This window comes from Melopsittacus undulatus, chromosome 4, assembly GCF_012275295.1.
Source record: "Melopsittacus undulatus isolate bMelUnd1 chromosome 4, bMelUnd1.mat.Z, whole genome shotgun sequence".
Taxonomy (NCBI): domain Eukaryota; kingdom Metazoa; phylum Chordata; class Aves; order Psittaciformes; family Psittaculidae; genus Melopsittacus; species Melopsittacus undulatus.
Window position 1 is genome coordinate 96,198,536 of NC_047530.1, and position 27,372 is coordinate 96,225,907.

The window sequence follows — 27,372 nt, forward strand, 5'->3', positions numbered from 1 at the left end:
TCTCCTGCCTCGGTAGTCCCCAACCAGGGAGCCAGTATTTGCTTTATAAAAATGAATCTATTAATTCTTCTTCTGCAGCACCCCTTATGTGAAGAACTGATTATAGGTGCTACAGCATTTAAAATATACACTATCAGCTCAGGAGGGGAAAAAAAAAAAAAGTACACAGCATTACACAGTAGACGAACTGAATCCATGAAAAGCTATATTTGAACAACTGTTACTCTCTGGCTACAGTCTGAAAGTCCGCAAAACAGCACATTAAAGCTAAATTTTTACACATTAATACCAAATAACATGTTATTTTGAAAAATTCTTTGTATCTTCAAATTCTTTATGAAAACTAAAGGTATTTCACAGCACAGTTCCTGTGCCATTTACTACTTCTAGTGGCTTTCTCTCTCTAAACTAAACATTAAATGGGAAGAAACGGTTAATGAGAAAATTTAGGTTCACAAGTGTATTCACCCAATCTTCTTCAAAAGTCAAGTGACCATAGAACATCTACATCTGTTCTTAAGGTTGCCACTCTGCTGGAGTACAAAGAAACAATTTCTTTTGAGTCTAGGAAAACTTCAGCTTTCTTACAAAATTAGAGCATATTAAAGACCATCTGTTTATTAATGAGCACACATACAGAAATCTTTTTGCCACCTTATTCTGAACAAGAAATTATGCAAAGCTGTTTTACCTCAATATCTGGTCTATTTTCAGGATTCTCTTCTTGCATTTGTTCCAGTAGAGTATGTAGATCCTGTCCAAATTCTGATTCTGTCTCAGGTTCTAATATATATTCTATTGCTGCTTTCATCGTTGCACCCAAAGAATAGATGTGCGCCTGTATGAAGTTTACAAAAAGGCATTAAATATTTTATCAATTATTTCTCATGCCAAAAAAGCTCTGAGAGCACAAGGGATACAGCTTACATTGCTTTCATTTTTAATTTACAAGGTAACAGTTTACTGGAAAGGTGGTCTAATTTAAACAGGAGGGACAAAACACGCTTCAGTCCTGGCTTGGGGGATATGCATTTTGCAAACAAAAAAGAAATAACTCTGTGGGGTCCAGCTAAAACCCTTTTTCTTCCTCACCAGTATCAAGTATCACAATTTTTCATTTGCTACAGTAAAATATAAAACTTGTCCCCCTGTGTGTGCAAGCAGACTTAGAAGCATGCTGGGAGATCAAAGTGGCATTCCTCTTAGCAGGTAAAAAACAAATTAGTTTGCCAAAAAACTTTATATATAGCAGCATTTTTAAGTGCTCTAGCAGAAAGAAGGCAAGCAAAATCAATATAGCATAGTATCACTTGTCTCTGAAGATACTTATGAAATAATTTTAAAGAAATACTCCATATTTGCAACCTCTGCTCCTCTTACACCATACAGGCTTGTGATGAGCTCCAATAAAAACAGAAGTGAGCCAACAGCTTTCTTAAATCTAGTGCTGATGCATTAGATTTGCCATACAACACAGCTACCTCCTAATTTTAGAAACATTGTGCTACTTAAAAAAAGCCAAACAAAACAAAACAGAAACCCAAAACAAAAAATCTTTTTAGTTCTGCTTTAGTAGTAATGGAATTTGTCCATGATGGCCTATGTTTTATTTTCATATTCTATTCAGAGTACACAATTCAGTAAAATTTGTAAGCAGAAGTATAATTGCAAGTTTGTGTAAACACTTCAATGGTGATGTAGTACAGCGAGGAATTCAAGTGTATTGAAAACTGCCCTCTCAGGTTTAACCAATACATACTAGATTTTTATGTGAAATATGGTGGTACTAATGCATTTGTTATATGCTTTACTATTTTTCACCCTAGAAAGAAAACTAACTTTAAGGTCAAAAGTAATTTCTTCCCTAGACCCTCCTGTTCCCCTCTCCAATTTTCTCATTATGGTGTATTATTGTCTCTAAATTGTACGAAGGGGAAGTGACTTGTTCCACAGGCATGCATACATGTTTACCTTCTAGTGAGGCGCACAACACTAATGCGTAAGGAAGTGCTGTGTGTGTAAGCAGGCAGCTTGGACAGTTTCACTTCTCCACCTTCCTCCATGTCCCCCCAAACCAAGAGAGCATAAACTGGTGCTGACTACCGGATATAAAGCCTTGATTTGCCCTTGGGACACATCAAGATCAGAACAAAGGTCAGAAAAACAAACCATGTCATAGGATCTAAAAGGAAAAGATCAATTTTTTTTTGTTTTTGCAAAGCAGTAATTTCAGTCTAAAGTTCTTCACTATCATACAACTTCATCATCATGCAGAAAAAACTGAAGACTTCTGTTTCAATCTTGAGAGTCTCAAAGAAACTCAGGCAGGAATTGTTATGATTTTTAATTTAGTGCAAGAATGAATGTTGCTCATCCATTCCAAGAGTAAGGGCTACTTTTCCTCTCCGCCCCCCTAATACATTAACCTATAACCCACTTAGTGGTAGTAGCCTTACTGAACTACACTATTGACAGACTGCCATGATTATGGTTTGGTGAGGGGTTTTTTGGGTTTGTTTTGTTTTTTTTGGCAAAATAAACCTGTCCATATTGGCAAAAAGGATACAAAACTATGAAGCCTGAGCAAAACTCACTAACAAGGTGGTAGGAAGACAGTCATTTCTTCATACTTCCTCAAGTTACCACTCCTTCACCCATATTTGTTTTGTCTCCAGAAAATGAACTCCATCCTGGACTAACACAAGTACAACTTGTAATAAATGTGTAGAGGAATACAGTCCTGCAGTCCACACAAATTAACTTGCTATAAACCTAACTACGTATAAATTAATACCTTTCTGAGGCTGCCCAGGACTGGAGGACTGAGAAAAAATACAAAAAAATCCAAAAACATTCTAGATTTATATTTCAGTATATTTCAATCTGGGCAAGAAATTTAACCAAAATTCCTTCCATAACACCCAGATATTTATGAAGACAGTTTTAAGGGTTTTTTTTTTCTACTGGCTGTTTCATGAGCTTTTGAACAGTGAAGAGGAAGTGTAGAGTGTAGAACTTATTCCTCTACTTTGATATTAAATACTGTGAGCATAGTGAGCTATGTAATTTTGCATTTCTCAATGGACATCATAAAAGAAAACTGAAAATAAAGAACAAGACAGGAAGGAAGATGAACTCTTAAAAATGTAATACAGCCTATTTAAAGAACTTTTATATAAAAGAAATATTATACTGTGGTAGTTTCATATACTAAGTATTATTGAGATTTTTCCATGTATTTTATATGAGCTATAACAAGTGACACCAGCTCTGTTGCACAAAATGACTATTAAAGAAATTAATCACTCCCTTAAGCACAAGGAAAAAATCATAATGTACAGGTTATGGACATACACTATGTAGACCAAGCAATGTCAGAATATCAGACAAAAATAATGTCATGTACTGTGGGGCAACCTTTGAATTCAGGAGCTAATTCTGAACAGAATAACCAATGTCAGCCTCCCTGTGCTGATTCTAACACCAGGAATGGGTAGAACTGCTTTCTTCAGAAAATTTGTTTCCAGACTGTAACATCGACTATATAACTGACTCCAAGATTCATCAATGATACCTTAAGTATATTGCTTATGTGCTTTTACATCATGTAGCAAAAGCAAGCAACACATTACACTGGTATGCCATCAGCAAATCTTGCATTTGTATTTATTTAGTATGGTGTTCTATTTATAGAAATGCCAACGTTAACAAAGGCAGCAGCAGCAAAAACCAACTTTAATCTTATTCATTCTTAGGGAAAAAAAATAATTAAAGGGAGAAGGAGAAATGAGAAAAAGCAAATAAGACTCAGCCTACAGAAACACAAGGTTGTAACACTTGGCATGTCCCTAACAACCCACATCAAAAGACAGGATGTAGCCATGAAATAAGGATTAAAAACAATTTACTTCAAATTGTCAGCTTAACTTCACATATTTCTTTTTCCCTGTTTGGCATTTAGCAAACAGGCAGAAACTTCAGGGAAAATCAGTGAACTAGAATATGGCTGCAAAATGTTCTTGTTCCCATCTCCTCTTTTTATGATGTTCAAACATAGTATTTTACACGTGTCTACAGGCATTGCTTTTATTTTATCATTTGGACATTACCTGTACCCTTAAGCCTCTCCAAAAGTTATGTGATTCCTCAGAATTTGACGGCATTTACAGAATGTAGTGTCTACTCCAAACAAACTCTTGTTTATTCTTATGCACTGTGGATACAGTCCTCTTTCAGTAATAAATTTATAAGAAATCATAGAGAATTTCTTATAATACAGAAGAAATAGAATTCATCGCATACAACTGAAATACCAATTCCAAAAGCAGGACAGAAAGATGAGGAACTTAACTTTGAGGGAACAAAAAATTTGCCTTTGACAATTTTTTTTTTTACCCACAGGAGGATGTATACAGACATTATAAGACACAGGAACAGGAAGGGCAAAGCAACACATTACCTCATCCCACTCTTCCCAATTAATTTCTGTGCACAGTGGGGTATAACTTGTATCCCCTAGTCTGCCTTCAAAAGCACAAGGCTATCAGATACAAGCAGATAGGCTTCCACTCCCTCCATTTTGCTGTCCTGTTTTAAAGAAGTTCGCTGCATCTTTTCTTGTACAAGGGGAAGGCTAGACTCATATTAAATAAAGGTGTTTTTTTTCACACAGACAGAAAGTTGTTCTGTTGAGATACTTCCTTTTCTCTTCCACCACCACCTCCACAAGAAAAGGGCAAAAGAAAATCCAGCTTTTTAATCAATTTCCTGAGCTGATGGTAAACATGGTTAATATGTAAAGTAATCAAAAAGAACCTTAAGTCTCCTGTCTGAACTGGAGCAATGAGAAAATGAGCTAGTGATCATCCACTAGGTGGGGTGTTCCCCAAGTTTATGGATCAAATCTGATTCTGCTTACCAGACTTTAGTTTTAGGAAGAAAATTTCACTTTCTGGGAAAACAAGATGGTAAATGCAATAAACAAATAAATTAATAGGTACAAAATATCTAATACTCATTAGAAGGGACTACCCTCAATGAAAACAAACTCACAATAAAGCTAAGGTTTTTTTTAGTATGCTATAAGGAGAGTTAGAAACTAATAGGAAAGAGCAGCAAACAACTTTTCTTCTAGAAGTCAAGCAAAATCTGGTACTGTACTGGTAGTTAGGAACTTTAAGTAGTTAAGATGGTTTTTTCTCCTTAGTTTATGAAAAAACAAAAAACAAAACAAAAAACCCCAACTATTTTAAATCTCGCTAAGAACAGTTTTTGAATTACATAAATTTTTGCATTACAGGATAACAACATTAATAACTGGTAAACAGCATGCATTTCAAGAAAGAGCCAAAGGAATTAAAAATTAAACCAAAACTTCTTCACAATTACACCCAACCTGTAGCTGTGCCTGGGATTGCCCTTACGCAGGTGTAGGACCTTGCACTTCACTTTGCTGAACTTCATGAGGTCTGTGTTGGCCCATCTCTCAAGAATGTCAAGGTCTCTCTGAATGCATCCCCTTTCCTCCAGCATGTTGACTGTACCACATAGCTGGGTGTCATCAGCAAACTTGCTGGAAGCACTCATCAAGGGAGAGGACAGCTTCTATCATCATGTTAAAATTCTATATTATAAGTGATCTATATTCAAGGCCTCTGCCAGTTCCAATCAAAAGTTAGCTGCCTTGCTGCATGCCAATTTATGACCATTTAACACTATAGGAAGTGAAACCAGAGAACAGTAATGATCCACTCTAGTTTTAAAATCTGCAAATCAAAAGATCAAGAGAGGAAGTAAAAGCTCCAAGCCTACATGCAGAGTGTGACAGAGGCTCTGTTGTATTCCTGCCTGGCAGGGCTAATGAAGTAAGTCTTCTATAGGAACTCATACTTGCAGATAAACACTACAGAAAAAAAGCTGACAAAAGAGCTTTTGAGTAGTGACTGCAAAAGCATTTAGCATATTGCAATTATGAATAATGACCATTTACATTTTGTATTGAGATTTCACTAAGTTCAGAAATGTAGGTCTTCAGCTGAACTGAATAAGACACACTGTAATAGAATTAATACTTCCTGTAAAACACTTTTGACTAAATGACAAACTACAGAAATAGCCTAAGACAGTTCTTGGTTTTTACATTCATATCTGACCCTTATTTTACTTTGCAATTTTTTCTTTTATTTATTGAGATGCTTCCACCCTTTCACAATTCAAAGCATTTAAGGGTTCCTTTAATGAAAGCTTCAGTGCTGTTATAAAATTCAAAGTTTTATAAAGAAATTTAAGGTAACGCTTGATAAAATTACTATTGGGAGATAACATTTCATATTTATCTAAGTCTTTATTCAGTGTGCTCTAAATTGCACTATTTTTATGCAAAAGAAAGACAGTAAAATTCTTCTGCAACAAAATGAAAGGGAAAGAGGGCTATTTTTAATACTTTCTTTACGAAGAGACTAAATGGTTTTCTGCAATAACTGTAATTACTGAAAGGTGCTGTATAAAACATTAGCTTTTTATTCATTTGGCACTTTGGATGTGTAGATAATTAGTTTGCAGAATGTGCTAAAAGTGTTAAACCACTGTACACTCTTCACAAAACATATACTGTAGCTTGAGTTGGTAGCAAATGCTGGAAAACCAACATTTTCAACCAAAGCTGTACTTGCAGTTTGTTCCTTCTAACTACAGCTGCTACTTAGCTTTGAAAATTTATTTCTCTGAAAGACTGTCATAGTCCTAAAATGGGGATAAAATACAGCCACATGTCAGACTTTCTCAAATAATGTGTTCCAAGCTGAAGTCTGCAGGCATTTCAGCTCTTAAATTGCCTTTTAATTTACCTAACAACTAAGGGAAACGTTTTACTATGTTCTTAGACAAACATCAGGTAACCAGTTTACACCTCGAAACACAAGCAAGGCTTCATAGATAAAATCTAAAAAGCAATGCTACAACAACATAAGGGAAGTGAACCAAGCAAAATACAAATGCACTTGGAAAGAGTATGTACCAGATACACTATGACTCAAATATTGTCTAGTCCCTACATTTTATTTTGGTTTCTTGTGACTTCTATTTATATCATTCATTTTGAACTGACAAACTCTACACATCACTCTAATCTCAGTTTTATAGTTGCAGGCTTCCCTATAATGGTCCATAACAACTGTGTTATCTCCATGAATTTGCCTAAGTTTTATCCACAAACAACTTTTTGCATCTGTGCTTTTCAGCAAGAATTTCCACAGCTCACTGCATAACAAAGAAGCATTCTCTCTTGTTTTGAGTCTGTTCAATGAGTTCTGAACCTGTGTTCAACTCATTGTTGCCACCTACTTCTTCATCTAGCAGGGCTGGCAAATACTCTATGGCTGGAGCCATGGCATACTTCACAGATTTCAAGCAGAGCTTCTCCCTCAGGGTATTCTTTTCCAGGCTAAAGACTATTACTGTAAATAATTGCTTCTTTTATAAATGCTGTTTCACCATCTGGTCCTGGAAATTCATTTTATTGCTAATTTTGTCAACTTGGTCACTAGTCTATTGGATATTCTTCTTTGAGATTTTTTTATTGGACACTGAATTTTTTTTTTATAACTCTCCATAAAGAAGAAAGGGGAGCCAAAAATACAGAAACCTTTAAACTGTGCCTCGATATAGTTTCAAGAAGCTGTTACCTTAACTGCTGTAGTGAAGACTACGATACATCTTAAACCACCTTTGTAAACATTCATTTCACTTTAAGAAGTCACATGAAGATGAATATACACAGAAACTAGCCCAAATTTAAAACATGACATGTGCATGAAATTACTCATGTTGTCAGGTTGAGGACACAAATTAAGAACAAGTTTCTTACGTTTTCATCCCATTTTTAAGGCTTTCTTAATGACAAAAATCAGCATCCCAACACAGATGGGCACATCAATTACTCCTCTCTTACAGGACTGTAGAAGTATAATTATGATAGGTAAGGAAGAACATTGCAGTAAAACTGCTGGAGACCCCAGAGGTTAGATACCAAAAGTTACACACACTTACCTTTAAAGCTTTTTAAACAACGCTATTTTTTTAGAACTGCCTTTGAAACAGTTTCAAAACTCTCCTTAAGGTTTATCAGCCATTAACCTCCTTACTTTCAAGTTATATGCCATAGGTAATTCACTTATCACTTAATTATACTAACAAAATTTATCCCCTGTAGGCATTACAAACAAGGAAGCCTGGGAAACCATTCTATGCATTCTGAGCAGACTAGCTGTCTTCTCTCAACTGTTTAAACTTTTTTTCATTATATGGGAAATATGATGTTATACAAGTTCATGAATTTACAGTTACTGAAGTTGTTTGTTTAAAAAATATATTAATTTTATCTTTAATGTAAGAGAATGTGTCTACTGGTAAAGTCTCTCACTCTGAGCCAGGTAATGCATTTGCACAATTCTGTATTGGGGGATGCTTAACTCCACATTTTGGAGCTAAAAAACTGAAGTGCAGTATTTCCAGTTAAGAACACTATGGGCCAATTTACTCAAATAGCAGCCCTTTACCATGGCATGGATCAACAACATCAGGACTCTAATAGGTAAAATATTTGTTGCAGTGACATAACTATTTCACTTTTCTTTGAACTAGTAATCTACATAGATTTTTTTTGTTGTTAATGTATTTTTTTTTCTTACAAGGAACATACATAAGAATCATTGATGAATGGCAAATGTAAAAAGCCAGCCAAATACTTCTGAAGTGATCCAACTGCATAATATCTTGTTAAGACCACATTCAGAACATGAAATTTCACACAACAGCTGTAGGTGACTGAAATAGGAAATGAATAGGTAGCTCTCATTGCTTGTATCAGGAACATAAACAGTGGAGGATAATCAGGAATGATTTGTGGTTTGGTTGTTGCTTTTTTGGTAGTGGTGGTGCTGTTGGGGCTGGTTTGGGGTTTTTTTGTTGGTTTTTTTTACTGTTTCACTGGGGAATGATTTCTGCAGAAGTAAACCTTGCTCCTTCTCTATTCAGGCATAGAACTCATGTGACAGGACTTGAAGCATACAGCCCATAAACAAGTAATATCTTACAAGGAAAGAGTAACATCAATATTTCATTCATGCACTTCTTGAAAACCCAATTAAATCAACATTCCTGAGTAAAAAAGCCACCCCTGTTGCCATTAAAATTTGAGAGAAAGGAAGAGAGGTTTGCATGGGTTTGAGTGTTTGGGTTTTGTTTATGATTATTTATTTTTTTAAATTTTTTTTTCTTTAACTTGGTAAAAGAGCTTAAAAGTTCAAGAATCCTGGAATATGTATATACTAACAGGTTTATACAAAAATGGCTCCAACAGTCAATTAAAAAAGCCTAAGTCACTTGCAATGCTTTTCCCAGGAGACAAGATCCTTAGTTTCAAAGTGTATTCTCAACTGTTCTTTGAAGCTTTTTTGAAATGCTGTAACTAAGGAGAATGATGTGTGAGTGACAACCATTTTACTACAATCCTGAACAATTTTATCTAGGGATTAGGAAGTTGCCCATTCTGATGACTACTTCTAAATCAATCAGTTCCCAAACCTTTCAAAAGAAGGAGATATTCATGAATGTTCTCATACACTGGTGAGATGCAAACAGTAAATGCAGTTCATGCAAATGGTAAAAATGAATTGTTTGTCATTGTTCAAGGCAGTATTAAGCCTCCAGATCCAGTCTAGCAATGACCATGGATCTTCCAGTGAACTAAATATCCATGTGAAACAGACATCAAATTAATGAAATCTTCTGAATACCAAGTAATGACAAGGAATAACTTTGCTGGAGGTCTTCATGTTGCTTTTAAGGCTCAGGCTTTCAAAAGCATTTCTAACATTTCAAAAGCATTTTCCAACATTATAAGGAGTAAATGATGTAAACAAGTGGAGAGTGCATAGGAAATTAAGTTCTGCCAGTAAGACTGGTATGATTATGGCTCCACCAAAAAAAAAAAAATTTTGGATGGGCAGCACCAGAAACTGACAATTCTACCAAGACTAAGGAAGACAACTTCATCTGTGGCTGAGAAAGTATCAGTACTAATTAGAAGACTTTATATGGAAGAAGCTGAAGATAAACAATTTATTCTAAACTTTTGTCTTTACACTAAAGAAGCCTACAGTTTTATGACACTGCACAAGTATAACAGGAGAAAACAGTCTGCCCCCATTTTCATAGATTTCTGCTTATAAGAGAAACTATCTGCAAATTTATCCAACACAGATCCTCAGGCTTCTAAAAGAGTAAATTTCAACTACTACGGGAACCAACTATTTTAAGACAGAACACAAAAGTTCTCTTTTCATTCCTAATGTTTCCCCCACAACCCCAAAATCCTCAAATAAGCTGATCTGAAAAATGCTTTTTTATATCAGTGAATAATTCTCTTCAATCTTAAATAAATTATCTTAGCTTTAACAATGCCTTCTTACAGGAATCTTACTGCTGAGTAAGGAAGAAACCTAGAATTCCATGTATTTTCATTGATCAGGTAACCTGTTCAGTTGTTTCTCTCCTGAGGACATTTTTCTGCCAAAGAGACGGACTATTCCTGATAAAAATATAAGTCAGTCTGTGAAAAGCTGTTTCACATTTAGAGGCAAAACTATAAAAATACCAGCAATATGCTCATAAAGCCTGCTAGAAAAGACCAGTATGATAACTTTGCAAACCCAACTCCAGAACGAAGCAACAAGCTGTAGGCTTTTGAGGTAATCAAGTTAGAAACTTTTAAGATATTCTATACATAAAAAACAGGCTGCTGTGGGGAGTTAAAAAAAAAGAGGGAGAAAAAATATTCTTCCTTTGGTTATCTCTTTGTGGAAAAGTACTAAAGAATATTTGCCCAGTACTAAATCCCGGAATGGAACCTCAATTAGGCCAACGATGTAATCCTTGTGCTCTTGCCTTTACATTTCCTCTTCTATAGCACAGCAGAGGTACAGGTAACTAAATAGAAGTAATCTATTTTTATCACTGAAGGAAAAGACAGCTTTAAAAAACACTCAGAAGAAAGAACGGTTTAGACTACAGGAGGAGATAAGTTACCAGTTCCTGATGACAAGCCTTGCTGCTGTTAGACTGAATTAGTCTCAAGAGGAGGCTTCATGAAACTAAGGGAAACAGAACTCAGGAAAAAAAGGCACTAAGTGTTTCAAAAGACTTATTCCCCATCAGATAAACACAAAACCAAAAACCCCTCTAGGACAACATGCAAAAAGTTTTTTTTCCTCCTGCGGTTAGAGCTAAAGAAAGAATAGAACAGCAGAATAGTCATAGCATTCAAAAGGTACTGCTTTAAAAGACCAGAGAAATGGCAAAGGCAAGACTTTCTTTATACCTTCTACTGTTTTGATCTGGGAGAAAGATGAAGGCTTTGATATTTAGAGAAGGACCAACAGCTGAGACCAGAGCACTAGCTCAGTAACGATCAGCTATTGAGAAATATTGCAGTACCAAACTGTCAGCCCTTTTCTTCAATAGGACCAACATATATGTATGCCCTGAACCTTCCTTTCTTTATCTATTCCCTAAACTAGAACAGTAGTTTCCATTGGCACTTCAACTTATGCATATATATGTATACAAAATATTTGTATGTATATGGTATATCTCAATCCAACTGCCTTATCACATTTCACAGGAATAAGCTGTAGGAATTTAGCTACTTATTAAAAAAAACAAAAACCAAAACCAACCAAACAAACAAAAACCCAAACAAAAAACCCAATAATAAATGAACAACAAAAAACCACAAAATCCAGTAATACGTTTTAGCTTGTCTCTATTAGCACTAGTTATGCAACTTTTGCATATTTTCAAGGTTGTTGAGATACTTGGACTTATTTTTTTAATATAAATCAACTATAACCCACTGAGAACTGCAAGTTGACAGCTATCACATTCTTAGAAAAGAGAAAAGTAGTGTTCAACCTTTTCTGGTTCTGATTCTTTCCCAGGTCAGCATACCCCACTCCTGCTGTGATAGCAAAAAGAACAAGTTCTAGATGAGAAAACAGAGACTTGCGACACTCACTTTCCTCCCATTTTCTCCCCTGTATTTCCCCCCTTCTCTTTGAGGTAGTATTTGGCTCTGTATTACCTTCCAATTCTTTTATTTCTGAAAGGTTTTAATCCTGCTGCATACAGAGGTTTCTGAACTACTGCATTTTATCACCTCTATATAATGGAAGAAGTCATTAAGCAGAAGCATTATCCAGTCTGCTTTAGATATTAGGGGAAAAAAAAGGGCCCACTGAAAATTCACTGATTTCAGTTACAGAGCTTCACTAGAACAAGCAGAGTTGAATAGCCACATTATTAAAAGATTATAAATGCAAGTTCACACATTGCAGACATCAGTCCTTTATCTCACTGAAAGCTCATATCTTAGAAATGTGGGGTTCTACATCAATTGAACTTCTGTGTCAGACTCAATGGCAGTTTTGTGATGCAGACAAATAGCTATTTGAAACTGGTGAGACAGCCAATGTTTTTAACCTGAGGCAAACTTGTATTGTAGTGACAGAAACAAGGCTACTAATGAACTCACCAATGCTTAACTATTCCTGTTGGGCCTCCAATCGGTCAAATTTCACAAGTCTATCACTGTATTTCCCAGGGCAAGAAAATGAAATAGGAACTATTTTCATTAGGAAAAGGTTAAAGCTCTTCCTATTTAGAGGAGAGAACCTGGACTCAGCTAGTACTGAATATGAATTGTTTGACAAGCACAGTACATAGTCAAGTAGGCAAAAATTAAAAGCAGCCTCAAACCTGTATTTTTGCAACTCAGTCTCTTGATGACTTTCCAGAACAGAAAAATTCACATTCTGTACCGCTCTCTACCATAGCATATGAGTAAAACATTACAAAACAAGAGACTAGTCTTTATACTTGAGATGCTTCTAACTGAATTCTAGCTCAAGATTCTAAGACAGCAAAAAAACTGGTCAGTACTTGCTATAGCAAATACAGACACACTTTCCAGCTTAGAGAAGCAAAAAGTGAGATCTTTGCATCAATGCAGGCAAATGACAGCATCAGCCATCAGAAAACTTTTACTGAACATAGCCACATCACGTATCTGTGTTTGCATTAGGAATAAAAGTGAAAATGATAGTAAGTGTGCTGTATGGAAATTCAGTTTTTCTTTGGAGTTACAGTATGGATCATAACTCTAAAGTTTGTTTCCTGTTTCCCTCTCTCTCTTTGCAGCAGCCAGTCCTTAACAGTGCAGTTACCAGAGCACAATGGTAATAGAAATCTGTGCAGAGACAGCAAAGCTAGAGGGAAAAAATGAATACAGATACATAGGAGATTCTGTATTTTAGTTCAGTGCTGTCATAGAAATCACCAGTACCTGCTTGGCTGCCTTTTCTTCCCTTGCACTGTGACCACACGTACACCCGGAAGAGGAAGACACAACAGAACTGCAAGCCAAACATGGCACTGTACAAGCTACTTGGAAGAAAAATAACTATCTCAGCCAAAACCAGGACACCTATTAAATGCTGTTCCAATCACTTAGCAACACAGTGCTTTCAAGGACCCTTGAGACCTTCAGAAACAGCAATCCTTCCTCCAACCCTATAGGTTAACATCTCTAAAGAAGTCGCCAGTTGGAAAGCTCAGTCACACTTCACTGTGGGCACAAAAAGCCCCTTTCACAGCTATTTCCTTCTTAACATCTTTCTCTCTAAAGAATTTGTTTTACCCCTGACACTGAAGCTGACAACTCCGTGAAGAGCTTTTACCTTCCTACTCTCAACAGTAACTGAAGTTAGTGTTGTTATTCCCACTTTACAAATGGAGAGCAGGTTAGAAGACAAGTCACAAGTCTAAAGCAAACCACATGAAATCACTTTTCAGGCCTGCACATTGTCATTTGGATGAAGCATTAGATCTCTTGCTATTTGAAATTCCAACTAAAACCTGAAATTTATAATAGTGTTGTTTCAGACACCAGGACAGTAATGGATTTCAATTTGTTTCCATGTCTATTACCCTTGTGTGCTTGTGAGTGTCAGCTAAGTTTAGTAACTAATTAGACTGGAGTCACTACCCCATTAGAGGTCTGGATCAGTAATTGACCAAGCAGGAAACAAAACATCTCTTGTTGAAATAACTGTAGCTTTATTTGAGGAATTTTTTACTTTTTTTTTCTTTAAGAGTTTAAAGAGAAAGAAGTCATCCAGTAGCTACACAAACCTCACTGTGTGCTTCCATTTTAGAAGCCACAAAGTAAGTCATGCTCAAATCAACTGAAACCTCTGGCTGACATAAGTATTTTAAATCAGCTGAGCTTTGACACTGGGGCAATAGTCTATCAAAGATCTTCCTGAACATAATTAGTTGTTCCATAGCTTACTTTTTCTTTATTTTGAAATGGAACAGTTTCAATACAAACACGACTTTTCACTGCTCTCAACAAAGCAGCTAAACAGCTGCAAAGACACTCCTTCAACAAAGAACAACTGAGTAAGGTAATTGCCAAGGAATAAGCAAGCAGTAACAGAAAAGATTTGATGCCACTGTAAAAAAGGTAGCTTATTTATATAGTATAAAGAATCTTATAATACCAAGAAAGCACAAGGGCCTAGGGTTTCCTGTTGCAGAAGATGTTACAACTAGGGGCAAGGGATAGACAAAAGTATCAATACCTTTGAAAAAGAGAAGTTTTGCTACCAAGAAGGAAACAGCTACCTTGGAAAAATTACAGTATTATAAAACCATTGTAAGAAGTACATAAGGATTAACCCACTGCGAGTGTTAGAAACTGCAAAGCAAAAGCAAGATGAGATCAGTGTGGAATCCCTGGCAGAATTTGATCTGGTACCAAAGTACTTTAGTACTTTTTGAATTTTAAAATCAACCAAACTCTACAGGTAGTAAGAGGTACAGCTTTGAAATTTCCACAAATACTCAGAATCTCACAACTGTCTGACAAAATGCACATAAATCCCACAAGAAAATAATACACCTCTGCCTCAGCAAAGGGGAAAGCCCTAGATTTTCAGTCTTGTGCACTGCCCTAGGATGGTCAATGAGAAACAGCTGAACCGACAGGACACTGTTGTAGCACTGTTCTCCCTGCTTTGCAAGGCTCCCCAGCTTACTAGATAATTAAACTGGAGAAACAGACAGAAAACATACGTGTACCTGGCCCTTACCCTGCTTCGTAACAGACAAGACAGAGCATGTTAACCCCCTTCCACACAAGTGTGTGCCTTCATTTATCTCCATCAATCTTTTCAAAAAAGTTAAAGGGTCAATGTTTAGAGTCACTTGACTCAAACACCTTCTGCTGACCATATATATCATTGTTTATGTTGTGCTGGTATTGGGATTCACTGGGATTTAACAGGCTTGTATGTACTGCTGAAAGAGAAAATTTCAATAATAAACCTGTACACAGATGAGTTCTACCCAAGAGGGATACAATAACCTTGTACATTGGACAGAACTAAAATTTTAGGTCACTCATTCCCCCAGTCTTCCCAAACTTCCATTTCACCTTGTTCCATCCCCTTGGTCTTCTGACCTGTTTCAGTGTATCTATTTGCGACCTGCATAAGAGTTCAGCAGCTACTAGAGGAGGATGACAGGGTTGGGAGGAAAAGCAATTTTGCCAGAGGAGTAAATAATCCCACAAGTCTCATGCATTTATGTGTCAGAGTCTCTGAGGCTTGTTAAGGGGCAAGGGATGGAGAACAAATTTATGTAAAATCTTACACATTTATGTAAAAAAGTTGTATGTCCAGCTTCAGACATACAACATAAAGAAAACAAAACTAGTCACTTTTGGGTTACTTTGGGATTTGCTTTCCTAACTAAACCTGAACATAAAAACTACTGCAGTTGCGAAGTTCAACTGCAAAACTGGTCACTTTCTAACCACCCCTCACTCACATTGGCTCCCTGTCCCCAGAGACTACCAAAAAAAACCAGCTTGGGTGTGGGGCAAGAGTGAGCACAAAAATTACTAGAGTTCTGTTGGCCTAATAAAGCTTAGCAGGATGAAGAAATGTTGCATCTATAACCTTCAAACACTGTACTACTTCCTACTCTGTAATACTACCCTTCCTCCTTTAGCATTCTCATCTTAGTTGTAGTACTGCATACTTCCAAGGTTCACTTACCCTTCCCTCCTCCCCCACCAATGAAACAGAGAACAATACACATGACTATGAAGGCTATAGCTACAAAAAGTAAAAGGTATTTGTGTTGAACTAAAAAGAAGCAGAATTTTTTTATACCTTGAATTGAACAAGTTTGAATTATCTAAGAATACATGTCAGAAAAAAATACTGTATTAAAAAAAAAAAGGATATTAAGCAAGCAAGCACTCCAGCATGCAATGAGATGGTTGACTTGGGAGGCTAATGAATTAGTATAAACAATTTAGATCTAATTTAATTTAACAATGTAGAGCATTTGTGCATTGCAAAGCAACAGATAGTAATTTGTTTCTTCATTAAATCAAAGATAAAATTGCTGATTACCCTTCCATGAATTATTTTATTGAAGAGGATGGCAAACAAATTTTATATTTAGTCATAAAAGTTCATGGCTAGTCTCCAAACAACCAGATGTAACCAGTGAGGGATACCAGTGAACACAGTAGTGGCCAGCTGCGGTTTAGGACAACACATTATTCAGCCAAAACAGATTCTCACATTCTAACAGTTAGCGAACATGTGTCTATACAGAACATTAATACAGCATTTTACATTTACTTTTTATTTCCACAAAGTATATCTAAACATCACAATTTACTACGTGCAATCTTTAAATGTGTTAACATTATACATTTGGAATGCTGAGCATTTGGTACTAAAATGATTAAACCCCCCTCTATTTTACAGATAAATTTTTGAACTTGCCTCAAAAGTGTTACCAGTGATGTCAAATTCTGGTGGAACAAAGGCACCCTCTGGATCATCTTTGAAAGCAAAAGGAAACATGTCAAATTAGAAATTAATAGTCTTGTCTGTTTAAAAAATACACAGATTTGATGATACAGATTTAATTATATTCTCAGATCTGACACAAAAGAAACTATGCGTATAGCAGTATTTTGCCTCACCCGATATACAAATAACTGATTATCCATGCTTCTAGTACTGTAAGTAAAACAAAGTGCTGTTTTCAAACTTCCTGTAACAAAGTACCATACTTTTCCTACTAAGAAACAACACCCCAAAAGAAATACATTTACCACACCTAACCACTTCTTGCCTTCATACATTTACGTTTAGACCAAGTTATCACCTAAGCTAGTGCAGCTCAGCTGTGGCTTGCAGGCTTATCTGATTAATGGGACATTTCCATTCACTATTTTCCATTGCAAACTTAGGTGATAAGGGTTCAAGCACAAAAAAAAAAAACCAAACACCTGAACAGCTAATTGTCTCTTCATCTACCAACTAGCTTAGAACCTTGACCTTTCTGCTTAGTTTGTTTTAATTATAAAAAGAGTTGAGGAAACACATTCCCCACCTGTGTGCTGTTAGCAGAGAAATGAGCTACTGCATTAACTACTCCCAAATAAAGAGGTGGAAGAAAGAAAGGAACCTCTTAAGAGAGACCAATGTTGCTGCAGCATCTAACCAGGTATATATTATCACACAGCACTGAAGTCACATGAACCCACTAAACAACATCAGGGGATTAAGAAAAAGTGTCAGACTAAACTTCTACTTTTCACTTATATATTCAGCTCATCTAGTCTACCCTTCTGTGAAGCCAATGGATGACTGAGATAATATACAAGCAAAGACACTAAGTTTCCCTTCTCAAAAGGGAAGGAAAATAAAAGGTATGCTCACAGGTGCAGTATACTCATCACAGCTTTAGGTCCAATAAAACTTTTGTGCCTGTATTTCAGAAGTGAAATACAAAGCTCTTTTACTGTAAGGATACTAAACTCACTTGACAAGTTTTTGTTCTGTTTTGGTTTTTTTTTTTTTTTGTTACGTATTCATGTATTGCAGCTACCTGGCATGGCTGACTATCCACGGGCCACTAATTGATTTAGTTTCTTATTATGCTCCTGAATCTACTTTCTCAATTAAAAAGAGAGCACCCCTCATTTTTTTTTCTCTGATATTTGGGGAGGCAGAAGGGTAAGAGAACTAATGGACAGAAGATGCTTTGTCTTCTCTTCTCCCCTCCAGACTATTGCTCCTTCTTTTCATCTTCCCACTACCTTTTTACTTTCTTTCCATAGAATACTTTAAAGATTATACAAGTATACAGTTTTTCTGTCACTAGTAAAGCTGCTGTATTCTTTTAATATCATGTTTACAATGGAAATTTTTCTGATCTGAAGAGACAAGATATCAGAGCCCTTGGCAGAACATCCTATTGAATGTTTGTCACTGTAGCACCACAGAACCTGCAGGAAGCAGAACTTGCTGCTAAAGAGAGGTGACAGGCTGTTCATTTTCTCTTACTGGCAAGCAAATCCAGAGGTTATAATTTTCTTCAGGAAGAATAAATCCACAGATAACTATAGGGAAGCAAAAAGGACAACCTTCCCAAGTACATACCTAGCAAACTTTATTTTAACCAAATAGGAATAAGATTTGCAGGAAAGAGTCAAAGACACAGTGGAGCATGCTTGTGGGAAACAGAATATATACATAACTTCTTGCAGTCACAGGGCAAACACAACTTTCTTTAAAGAGAACTAATGAAGATTTCCTCCTTCAGAAACTAACATGACTTCAGGGAACTAAGTACTTGTCCATTTGCTTTGCACAGGAATTTGTTATTCCATATTTTAAGCACTTGAATACCGCAAATACATGGATCAGTTGTTAGCCAGCTATTCAATTAGACTAAAACATTTAAGAAGAAATTGATTTTTTCTTTCCTAGTAGCAATTTTTCATCCACCAGATTTATTTTCTTTACCAAGGATTTCATATACCCTTATGAATACAAAGCTGTTTTTAATTTTTTTAACTTCAAGTTATGACATGCTCATGAAAATGAAGGAAATTGATTCCACATTACCCTATTAACATGGAACTAAAAGTTGACTCATATTTGGGAAATTTAGGCACAAAACAAATACAACAACAATTATAAAGATATTTTCATCTTTATTAATTATATTTTATGATGCTCCATGCTTATTTAACATACTATATTCAATGCTGAAGAAGGCAGCAAATATTCATTTGTTGCAAAGTTAGTTTACTGCATTTTTTCTAACTACTGTCATGTATATTTCAACTGAAAGAATAAACACTCTTAACATAGATTTAAAACTAAATTAGGTTAAAGACAACATAATAACCTGAGCAGTGTGTATACAGACCAGAACAGTTCTTCTAGTTACAACCTGACAATATTTTAACAAGGACTACAGAGCAAGAGCTGGGGTTTTTTGTTTTCTTTTGTAATATTCCTAACAAGCTCAAGATCCATCATTTTGAGATGGGTCATGTGAAAAAGGAACAGTGACAATGACATGCTTTTATGTCTGTCCTGAAATCAGAAGTCATCTTTTTAAGTTAAGCATCCCCCCATTCATCTACTACAATATCTGAAGATTTCATATGCTACTACACACTGGGTTTTAGCATATTAAAATTTATTTCTCAGTCAGTCATCATACTTGCTGATTCTAAAAACCATGACTTACAATAAATTCAAAAAATCCGTATTCAAGAGAGCTTTTCCTTTCTAACAGTGAATATGCACCAGAATTGCCCCATTCTCTGTGGCCACAATCATCAAGATACACTATCAGATTTCTCTATAAATAGCACATATCCATGAAATGAGAAGAAATGGAAGAGCCCAAGAATGTGCTTTACACAGGTAAAGACTTGTGCACACAGATACACAAATACATACTCTACAGTGTTTAAAATGGATATAAATCACATTCTCCTGGATAAGTCTTAAAATCACTAGAAAGAATCTTCTAAGAAAACCCATAAAAGCCTTTGATCACCAATCACAACACTGAGCATGCAGTTTCTTATGGGCCTATACTCACCCATTCCTAAACAGGTTTTTGTTTTCTCTTTATTTTAGCTACAAGTCTTAAGAATAGAATATAATGGTTTCCTACAGTGTCTCACTATGAGTTTCCATAGTTCTAAAACAAATGGCCTGGAAACACAAATACTTACCACTGAGCTGTTCCATGAAGCATACATTGCCATTGGTGTTAAAAGCCAAAGTATCAGGAGTGATGCACAGTGTCTGGAAGATTGAAGAATGGGCAATGCTCTTCAGAGAATGGCAACACTCCAGGCAAATTGCCCAGATATCTTGCTCAGTAAGACAGCTATCCCGCAGCGACAAAATATCAGCAAGGGACACATTCTCCTGCCAAGATATGAATTAATAAATTACCCTGGATTTCATGACACTACTTTGTGTATCATAGATTACATTTGACACAATTGGCTAAGAGTAACCTTCCCAGCAAGTTCTCAAACTACTAACACCCAAGACACATCAAGTGCATTACTTTGCTCTTAACACAGAGTCTCTCAAGAAGCAGTTAACCTGAATAAAGGTACTGCAGTATGTTAATATTATTTAAAAAAAAAAAGACTTACTATGGGAGCTATGTGAGTTGCATAAACACTGCATCAAAGTTAGGGAAACAGACCATTGGGAGGTGAAAGCAGAGACCAAATTAAAACATTTTGTTTAACCCATGTCTCCCTAAAGTTCTCCCAGGAGTCTTTGGATAAACTAGTTAAAAATTATCTTCACTGCAGTTTTCCCTACCATCTGTGATCTGGGAAGGAGTACCCTTTAAATTAGCCTGCCTTAAGAATAATGCTGTTGTGAAGTTCAGTTGTGCAGACAACTTAATAAACACTCAAAAGCCAAGCAAGTCATAGGAAAAGTGTTCTTACACTATGACTGAAAACCAAACACTTTGATTGTTCTAAGCCTCCCCATTATACCCAGAGCTCTCAGTGATCAAAATAACTCATGGACTTCATTTGTAAGTTACTGTCCTAAATTACAAGCCAACTTCCTTTGACACTGCTATCAGAATAAGGCTGTGAAGAGTCCATTTTCAAAAAAAAGAAAGTGTGGCTGCAATGTGGCTTTTCTAGTCAAGATATTCAGAAACAATGCTTAGCCCAAAGCAGCAAGCCTTTTTATGTGCAGTTTTTAGAATACAAAATTAATACATTACCCATAGCTACAGAGTAAAGCTTTCATAAACATAAAGGAATGACAAAATCATACAAGCAAAACATCAGTCCCACCTGTAAGGAGAAATACACTAACAAAAATGGGAGTGTCCACAGAAGTTACTTTACACCAAACTATACCACTATGAATTACACATAATATTTTCTCATTTACATGCAGTACTTAAGACTAAAATCTGTGTTTCTGAATTATATTAATTATACCTTGAATTGAAGATGTAGCTCTGTATTACTTAAAATAAGAGATAGTCAGCAAACCAGAATGTGAGGTATCTTAGTGTTCAGAAACCCATGGTGGCTTGTATTATTAATTCCTTGGAAAACACAGTTTAAACTTTCTTTTCATACCTCAGTCCTGGTGGGCATAAATGATATTTGGATTACCATTTACAGAAAGGTTAACAGTTTGTTAACATGTTTTTTCAGAGAATCAAGTATTGCACTCATAATAGCCTTCAAACACAGAACCACCTTTAGTTCAAAATTTTATTTTGCCTTTTAGTCTGAAGCAGAATGCTTAATAAATTAGGGGAAAAAAAAAACCCAAATAAAAAACAACCAAACAAAACCACTCACAAACAAACAACCCCCCCCCAAAAAACAACCTAAAACAAACAAAAAAATCCAGGTAGGAAATAAAGCACACTTACTATGAATTGGGAAACTTAACTTCTACTATCAATATTCTAATTTTCATCAGCCTAGAGATGGATTGATTTACTAATGGTAGCACTACTACAGTGCTTTCTGGCACTCATCACAAACCCTGGGCTCATTAAGTTTAGTCCTGCATAATAATGAACAGCAAAAGCATTTACAGTTCAGGTACACAAGACAAAAGATCTCATTTTTTTGTGCTGTGTTTAGCACCATATGTGTAATGCTGCCATCATATCTTGAGGGTGGATGAGGAGGTTTTGCATATCTTTATGGTGAACTTCTTATAAGCATGAAGGGCAGCACAGTGATTCCTGTATCTGAAAACATTAATATATGAAAAGGAGCTGGACCACAAGCCATTAGATTTTGAAGCTGACCAAACTGATAGGTAGGATGAGGATAGGCTTGGAAAGGAAACAACAAACTGCTAATTCTATGGCAAGAAAAAGTTTAAAAAAGAAAAAAGAAATAGAAATTCTATGATCAAAGCAATGAACGTGTAATTATTTCTATTTTAAGCTCTCATAGGATCAACCTTTAAGACAGCCTCAACATCAAATTCCAGTCACAATCAGGACTTGACAGAATTTACAACAAGCTTTGAGGCTGAGCTCTGCAAGTGGGTATTAATCATTAGTAGTGATATCTACAGTATAAACCTACAAAAATATCTGTCTTGTGGTTATTTAGGGAGTAAACAAAAGATAATAATGAACTCATGTCAGATAAACTTATCTTCCTTCCAGGTGATGGAACAGTTAGGCGATACATAAAAAAAACAAAACAAAACCAAAACAACCCCAACCTCACAACAAAGCAAAAAGGGGAAAAAAAAGGAAAAAAAAAAGAAGAAGAAGAAAGGCCTATGAATGAATGTTCAGTAGCTTCAATCGGCAATAGATGCTTAGGTGAAGATTAAAAAAAACAAAGCAAAACACCACTATCACAACCATACTACAAGCCTTCCTCTCTTCAGTTCTCCAGGATGTGAAGGCATTTCTTCACAGAAACCACATATTGCTCCACAGAAACCATATATTTCTCCATCTTGACCCAAGTTACTAAAACTGATCTTGCTGCAAAGCAAGGCCTTTGCAGAGAATGAAGCATTGAAAACACAGAGACATGCGGTGGACTAGTTTGCATCCCCAAAGCCATACAGAAACAAAGTTTTCACTGAAGGGGAGAAAAAAAAGTCCTTTTAAGACTACAACACAGAAGGTTCTGGCAAGCTGAAGCGTCTGGCAAGGCATGACTTCTATACTTGGACTGCTGAAAGTTGATCCACCTGAATTACAGGCAAACTTGAGTGTGTTATGTAACAGAGATGCTGATGCCTTTTCCCTCATCTCATTACCAGCAAAATACACTTGTAAAAGCAATTACTGTTTAGTAACTACAAAAAGTTAACAGGTCAGACAATCATGCTTTCATTATTCACGTTAGTTTTCATGTTATTCTTGTGTTTTCTTCATAAAATCTAAAACAGTGCAGTAGCATATGATTAGTCAGAAGAAGAGAGAACAGTATGAGAAAACAAATTAATAGGCCACAGGTAACTTCTCAAAAAACTTACAATTAAATATTAAGGAGTGCAAAACAAATACTTAGTAAAGAAAGGCATCTGAAACACACCCACATCCTTTGCATTTCCTACTTTTCGGCTCAGGCAGCTTCTTGCTTTACATATTGACTTTTGTAAACTACATATGTTGTACCCCAACCTCATTCCATATACAGGTCCAGGTTCCGCTAAATGACTAAGCATTCACAGTTTTCTGGCACGTAAGCCTTTTTGCCAATTCAAACAAACTTCAAAACAATCTGTTCCAAAAATCATAGAAAATGTGTCAACCAAATGTTAACCATTCATTAAATTGTTCACATTTTAAGAAAAACCACTGGGTTGCCTGGGTAAGCCCACTGAATAGACTTCAAAGCAGCCCTTTTAACTTCTCTAGCTGCCAGGTGACAGGTCATGCTCATTCTCTCAACAAGAATATGGAAAATATTCATGTACCTGGAATAACTAAATAGAAAGAACTGCTGAGAATCCATAATCATAGCATATATTTAGCAGGTAAAAAAAATGGGCTCAGGCCTTCCTCACACAGAAGAGCTGACCTTCAGTTTTCTTGCACCCTGAAGAAACACTGTAAAAGGCTTTTTATTTTAAAACTCACTTTTAAGTCCTAATTGAGTTTGGGTTCTTGACACAGTAAATGAGAAAGTCTGAAAGATCTAATTTGGGGAACAAGTGGCTCACATATGGATTACCAAATTTTCACTTAAAAAAACCCAAACCAACCAACCAACTTAAACCCAACAAAACATTCCACCCAAACATTCAGCAGGGGGGCTAAGGAACACACTTCATGTGAAAAGATACGAAGATGAGCAAGAACAATAAAAAACAAGTGCAAAACCACGCACAAAACCAGATAAATCTGATGGCAGAACTGGGTTTAGCTACAGGTTATTTCAGGTTATTTGACATAGCAACTGAACAAATAGCAACAGGGCAGGAAGAGATAAGTATACAAAAATCTGGTTTGCAGCTACAGGAAACACTTTTGCTTGTAATAAGAAATTTCCCTGTATCAGGTGTGACAAGGACACTCACTCCCCGACCGCAGCATTAACCCACAGCTGCCATGGGAGTTACAAGACACCCTGCACTCGAGGACCATGACTTTGCTGTTGTGCTGAGAAGGTGCATGGGGATAGACTAAGCCCAATCTGATCACCAGAATCACCAGTCAGGAGAACGTGAGGAACGCACCGTGAACCCGAAGAGGGCAGTTTAGCTGCCGCGGCCTGGCCGCTCTCAGTTGGCCGGGTGACCCCCAAGCTCCGGCCGGCGCAGCTGACCCCACGGCGGGGGCAATAGGAAGGAGGCGCCAGCGGGAGTAGTGAGGTACCGGCTACCACTGAAGCCGCCTCATCACAGGTGAGTGCAAAGGCGGCGGCGGCTCCGTCCCTGCACCTGCCTCACTCACCTCATCCTCCAGCAGTGTCGGTAGAGGCTCGAAATCATAGCAGTTCACCTCCTCCTCCTCATAAAACACGTCCTCTGGGGCGCCAACAGCCTCCATTCTGTCCGGCGAGGGAGCAAGGGCTTCACCTCTGCAGCCTCTCTACACGCCCGGAGCACGGCCCTCGGCTCATCCCCACACCCGCCTGCGGGCTTTCCCCGGCGGCGACCCCCACAACGCCTGGCTCGCGCGCCCTCCCTGCTTTAACCCCTTCCCCTCCTGGCGGGGGCCGGCCGCAGGGAGGCCCTCGCCTCTCCCGGCGGCGGCCGCCGTCGCCCTCTCAAGCCCTTGGCTGGGGCAGCGCTGCCATGGCAACGCGGCCCGCCGCCGCCTTGCCCTCCCGGCGCGGCCTCACTGCGGCGGCGCCCGCCCTCCTGTGGCGGTGCCCGCCCCGAGAGTCACAGGGCGCGAGCCCCGAAGTGTGCCCCGACCCCCTCCTCCCGGCTGATGGATGCACTCCCGGCACGGAGGCGGTGGCGGGGCGGTGGGCCCTGAGGGGCAGCCCGCCGCAGTGCCAGCTGCGGCATGCGGGCCCCGCGGGAGCCAGCTAGGCTTCTCTCTGCCGGAGAGCGGTGGCGGCGGGAGGGACGGATGGCAGTCTAGTGTCTGTCGAGAGGTCGCGGAGGCGGCGGGGCCTGGCGATCGAGGTGCTCTCGGTCGGTGTGGCCAGGGAGCTGCTCCCCCGGCGAGGGTTTCCCTTCGTGGGGTTACCAGCCTGCCAGTGTGCCTCGGCGTCGTTTTATCGTCCCAGCTCTCCAAATCACTGGATTTACTGCTTATACCAGAGTTTACAATTAGGCAAGTGACCAAACTTCTGTGGCTTGACCATGGCCATAACTCCTGAGGCAGGTCAAACGGTGACAAGCACGAAAAGAGTCTGGAAATACCGATTTTATTTTTTTCCTACCCTTTCTTTGCTATACACATCGTTTAAGTTGCCTAAAACAACTTCATTAAGGCTCCTTTTGAAAACGAAGGCACAAGATCAGGGATTCCTTCAGAAATACTGTACTGCCTGTGTAGGCACATGTTTTTAAGTAAACCCCATTGGAAACTACAAATTGTGTTGTGTACACAGGTCGAAGCCATTCCCCTTTCTGCCTAGGAAAGGGAGTTGGCTTGGTGGAGAGGCAACTGGACACACTGCATGAACCCCTGACAAGGTGTCTCCTGATTGAACTTAGAGCCAGTGTGCAGGCACATAGAAGTCTTACATCTCCACTGTAACCAGTGTGGCAGATGGAGAGAATAGACTGCTTTCTCCTGTAATTAAATTTCACAGCTACAGGTAGCTAGAAAATAATAGTGCCATTTTCATTATCCTGCTTTCCTGTATGCCTATAATTCTGTGTCAAAATGGAGTATGTTAGTGGATTAATATCTACACAGTGCATCAAGAAAAAGCATGGGTTTTATATTCTTTTTTTGTACGCAGTACCCTTTGGAAAAGATTAATTCGCTATTAAAATATACATTAACAAACACTGTGAAGCAAACAAAGATTTACTGCCTCATAGAAGTAATCCTGCAGCAGTCGTAAGATTTCTCCCAATTAAACATTAATCGGATATGTTTTGCAGTTACACCATACTACTGAGAAAACACCTAAACCCAAGCAGATTGGAATCTTTCATGTCTATGCTGTCTTTTTACTAACATTTTTGAACTAACTTGTGGTGAACAGTATGTATATATATTTAAAATTTAATATCGCAGGCATTTAAATGTGGACAAATCTTAAAACATGAGAACAGTGAGTGCCTGATGCTTCTGAAAATAAAGCCCAACATGAGACTAAGAACAGTATTATTATAATACCTTGAATTCTGGACTCTTGCAGGCTGGACTTAAAACTGCATTGTAAAGAAAAGGAAAAGAGAAAAATTTCTTTAATGCATAAATTGGGTCTATGCTTGTCCATAAATAGATCTTAGACAAGAACTCCATTGCAATTACTGTTTGAGCATTCACAAACATTTCTGAAAAATTATAGTTTAAGTAAAATCTCTGGATACTGCATGGAAATTCACATGCTAGTTTTGAAAGGATTGATATTTTTTTGTTGAATAAGAGAATTAGTAATTGAGTGATGAGGCATTTAATTGTAAAATTCATTATTTGGACCTTGAATCTAGGCTTGGATAGATTTTGTCAGAGTAAGTGTATCCAAGTGATTTGAGATGCTTGAGACCTGTCTCCTGGTTGTTCTGGTTAATTTACTTGCTCTGCTGAAGAGCTATTTATATCAAATGGAATATGTACAAAGCGGAAAACAAAATGACATAAATACAGGATTTCTCTGTAAATGAAAACCTGTAGCAGACTTAGCCTTCTCACAAGTGCCCTGATAGGCAGGACAGAACAGCCACTGGAACTGATAACAGTCTGATAGATACATCCAGAATGATTGCTATATTAAGCCTCTGCTCTCATCAGTAA

At 37.5% G+C, this 27,372-nt stretch overlaps 1 protein-coding gene across 1 annotated transcript in view; it reads right to left on the reverse strand.

The window, feature by feature from the left end:
* KNDC1 (kinase non-catalytic C-lobe domain containing 1) overlaps window positions 1-24,993 on the reverse strand; it is a 64,975-nt gene extending 39,982 nt beyond the window's left edge. Inside the window, exons 1-4 of the mRNA XM_005144064.4 lie at window positions 24,898-24,993; window positions 20,189-20,387; window positions 16,923-16,981; window positions 692-838 (exon numbers count right to left, since the gene is read on the reverse strand). Coding sequence (XP_005144121.2) covers window positions 692-838; window positions 16,923-16,981; window positions 20,189-20,387; window positions 24,898-24,993 — 501 coding nt within the window. The remainder of the gene's footprint in view (window positions 1-691; window positions 839-16,922; window positions 16,982-20,188; window positions 20,388-24,897) is intronic.
* Window positions 24,994-27,372: the final 2,379 nt, after the last annotated feature.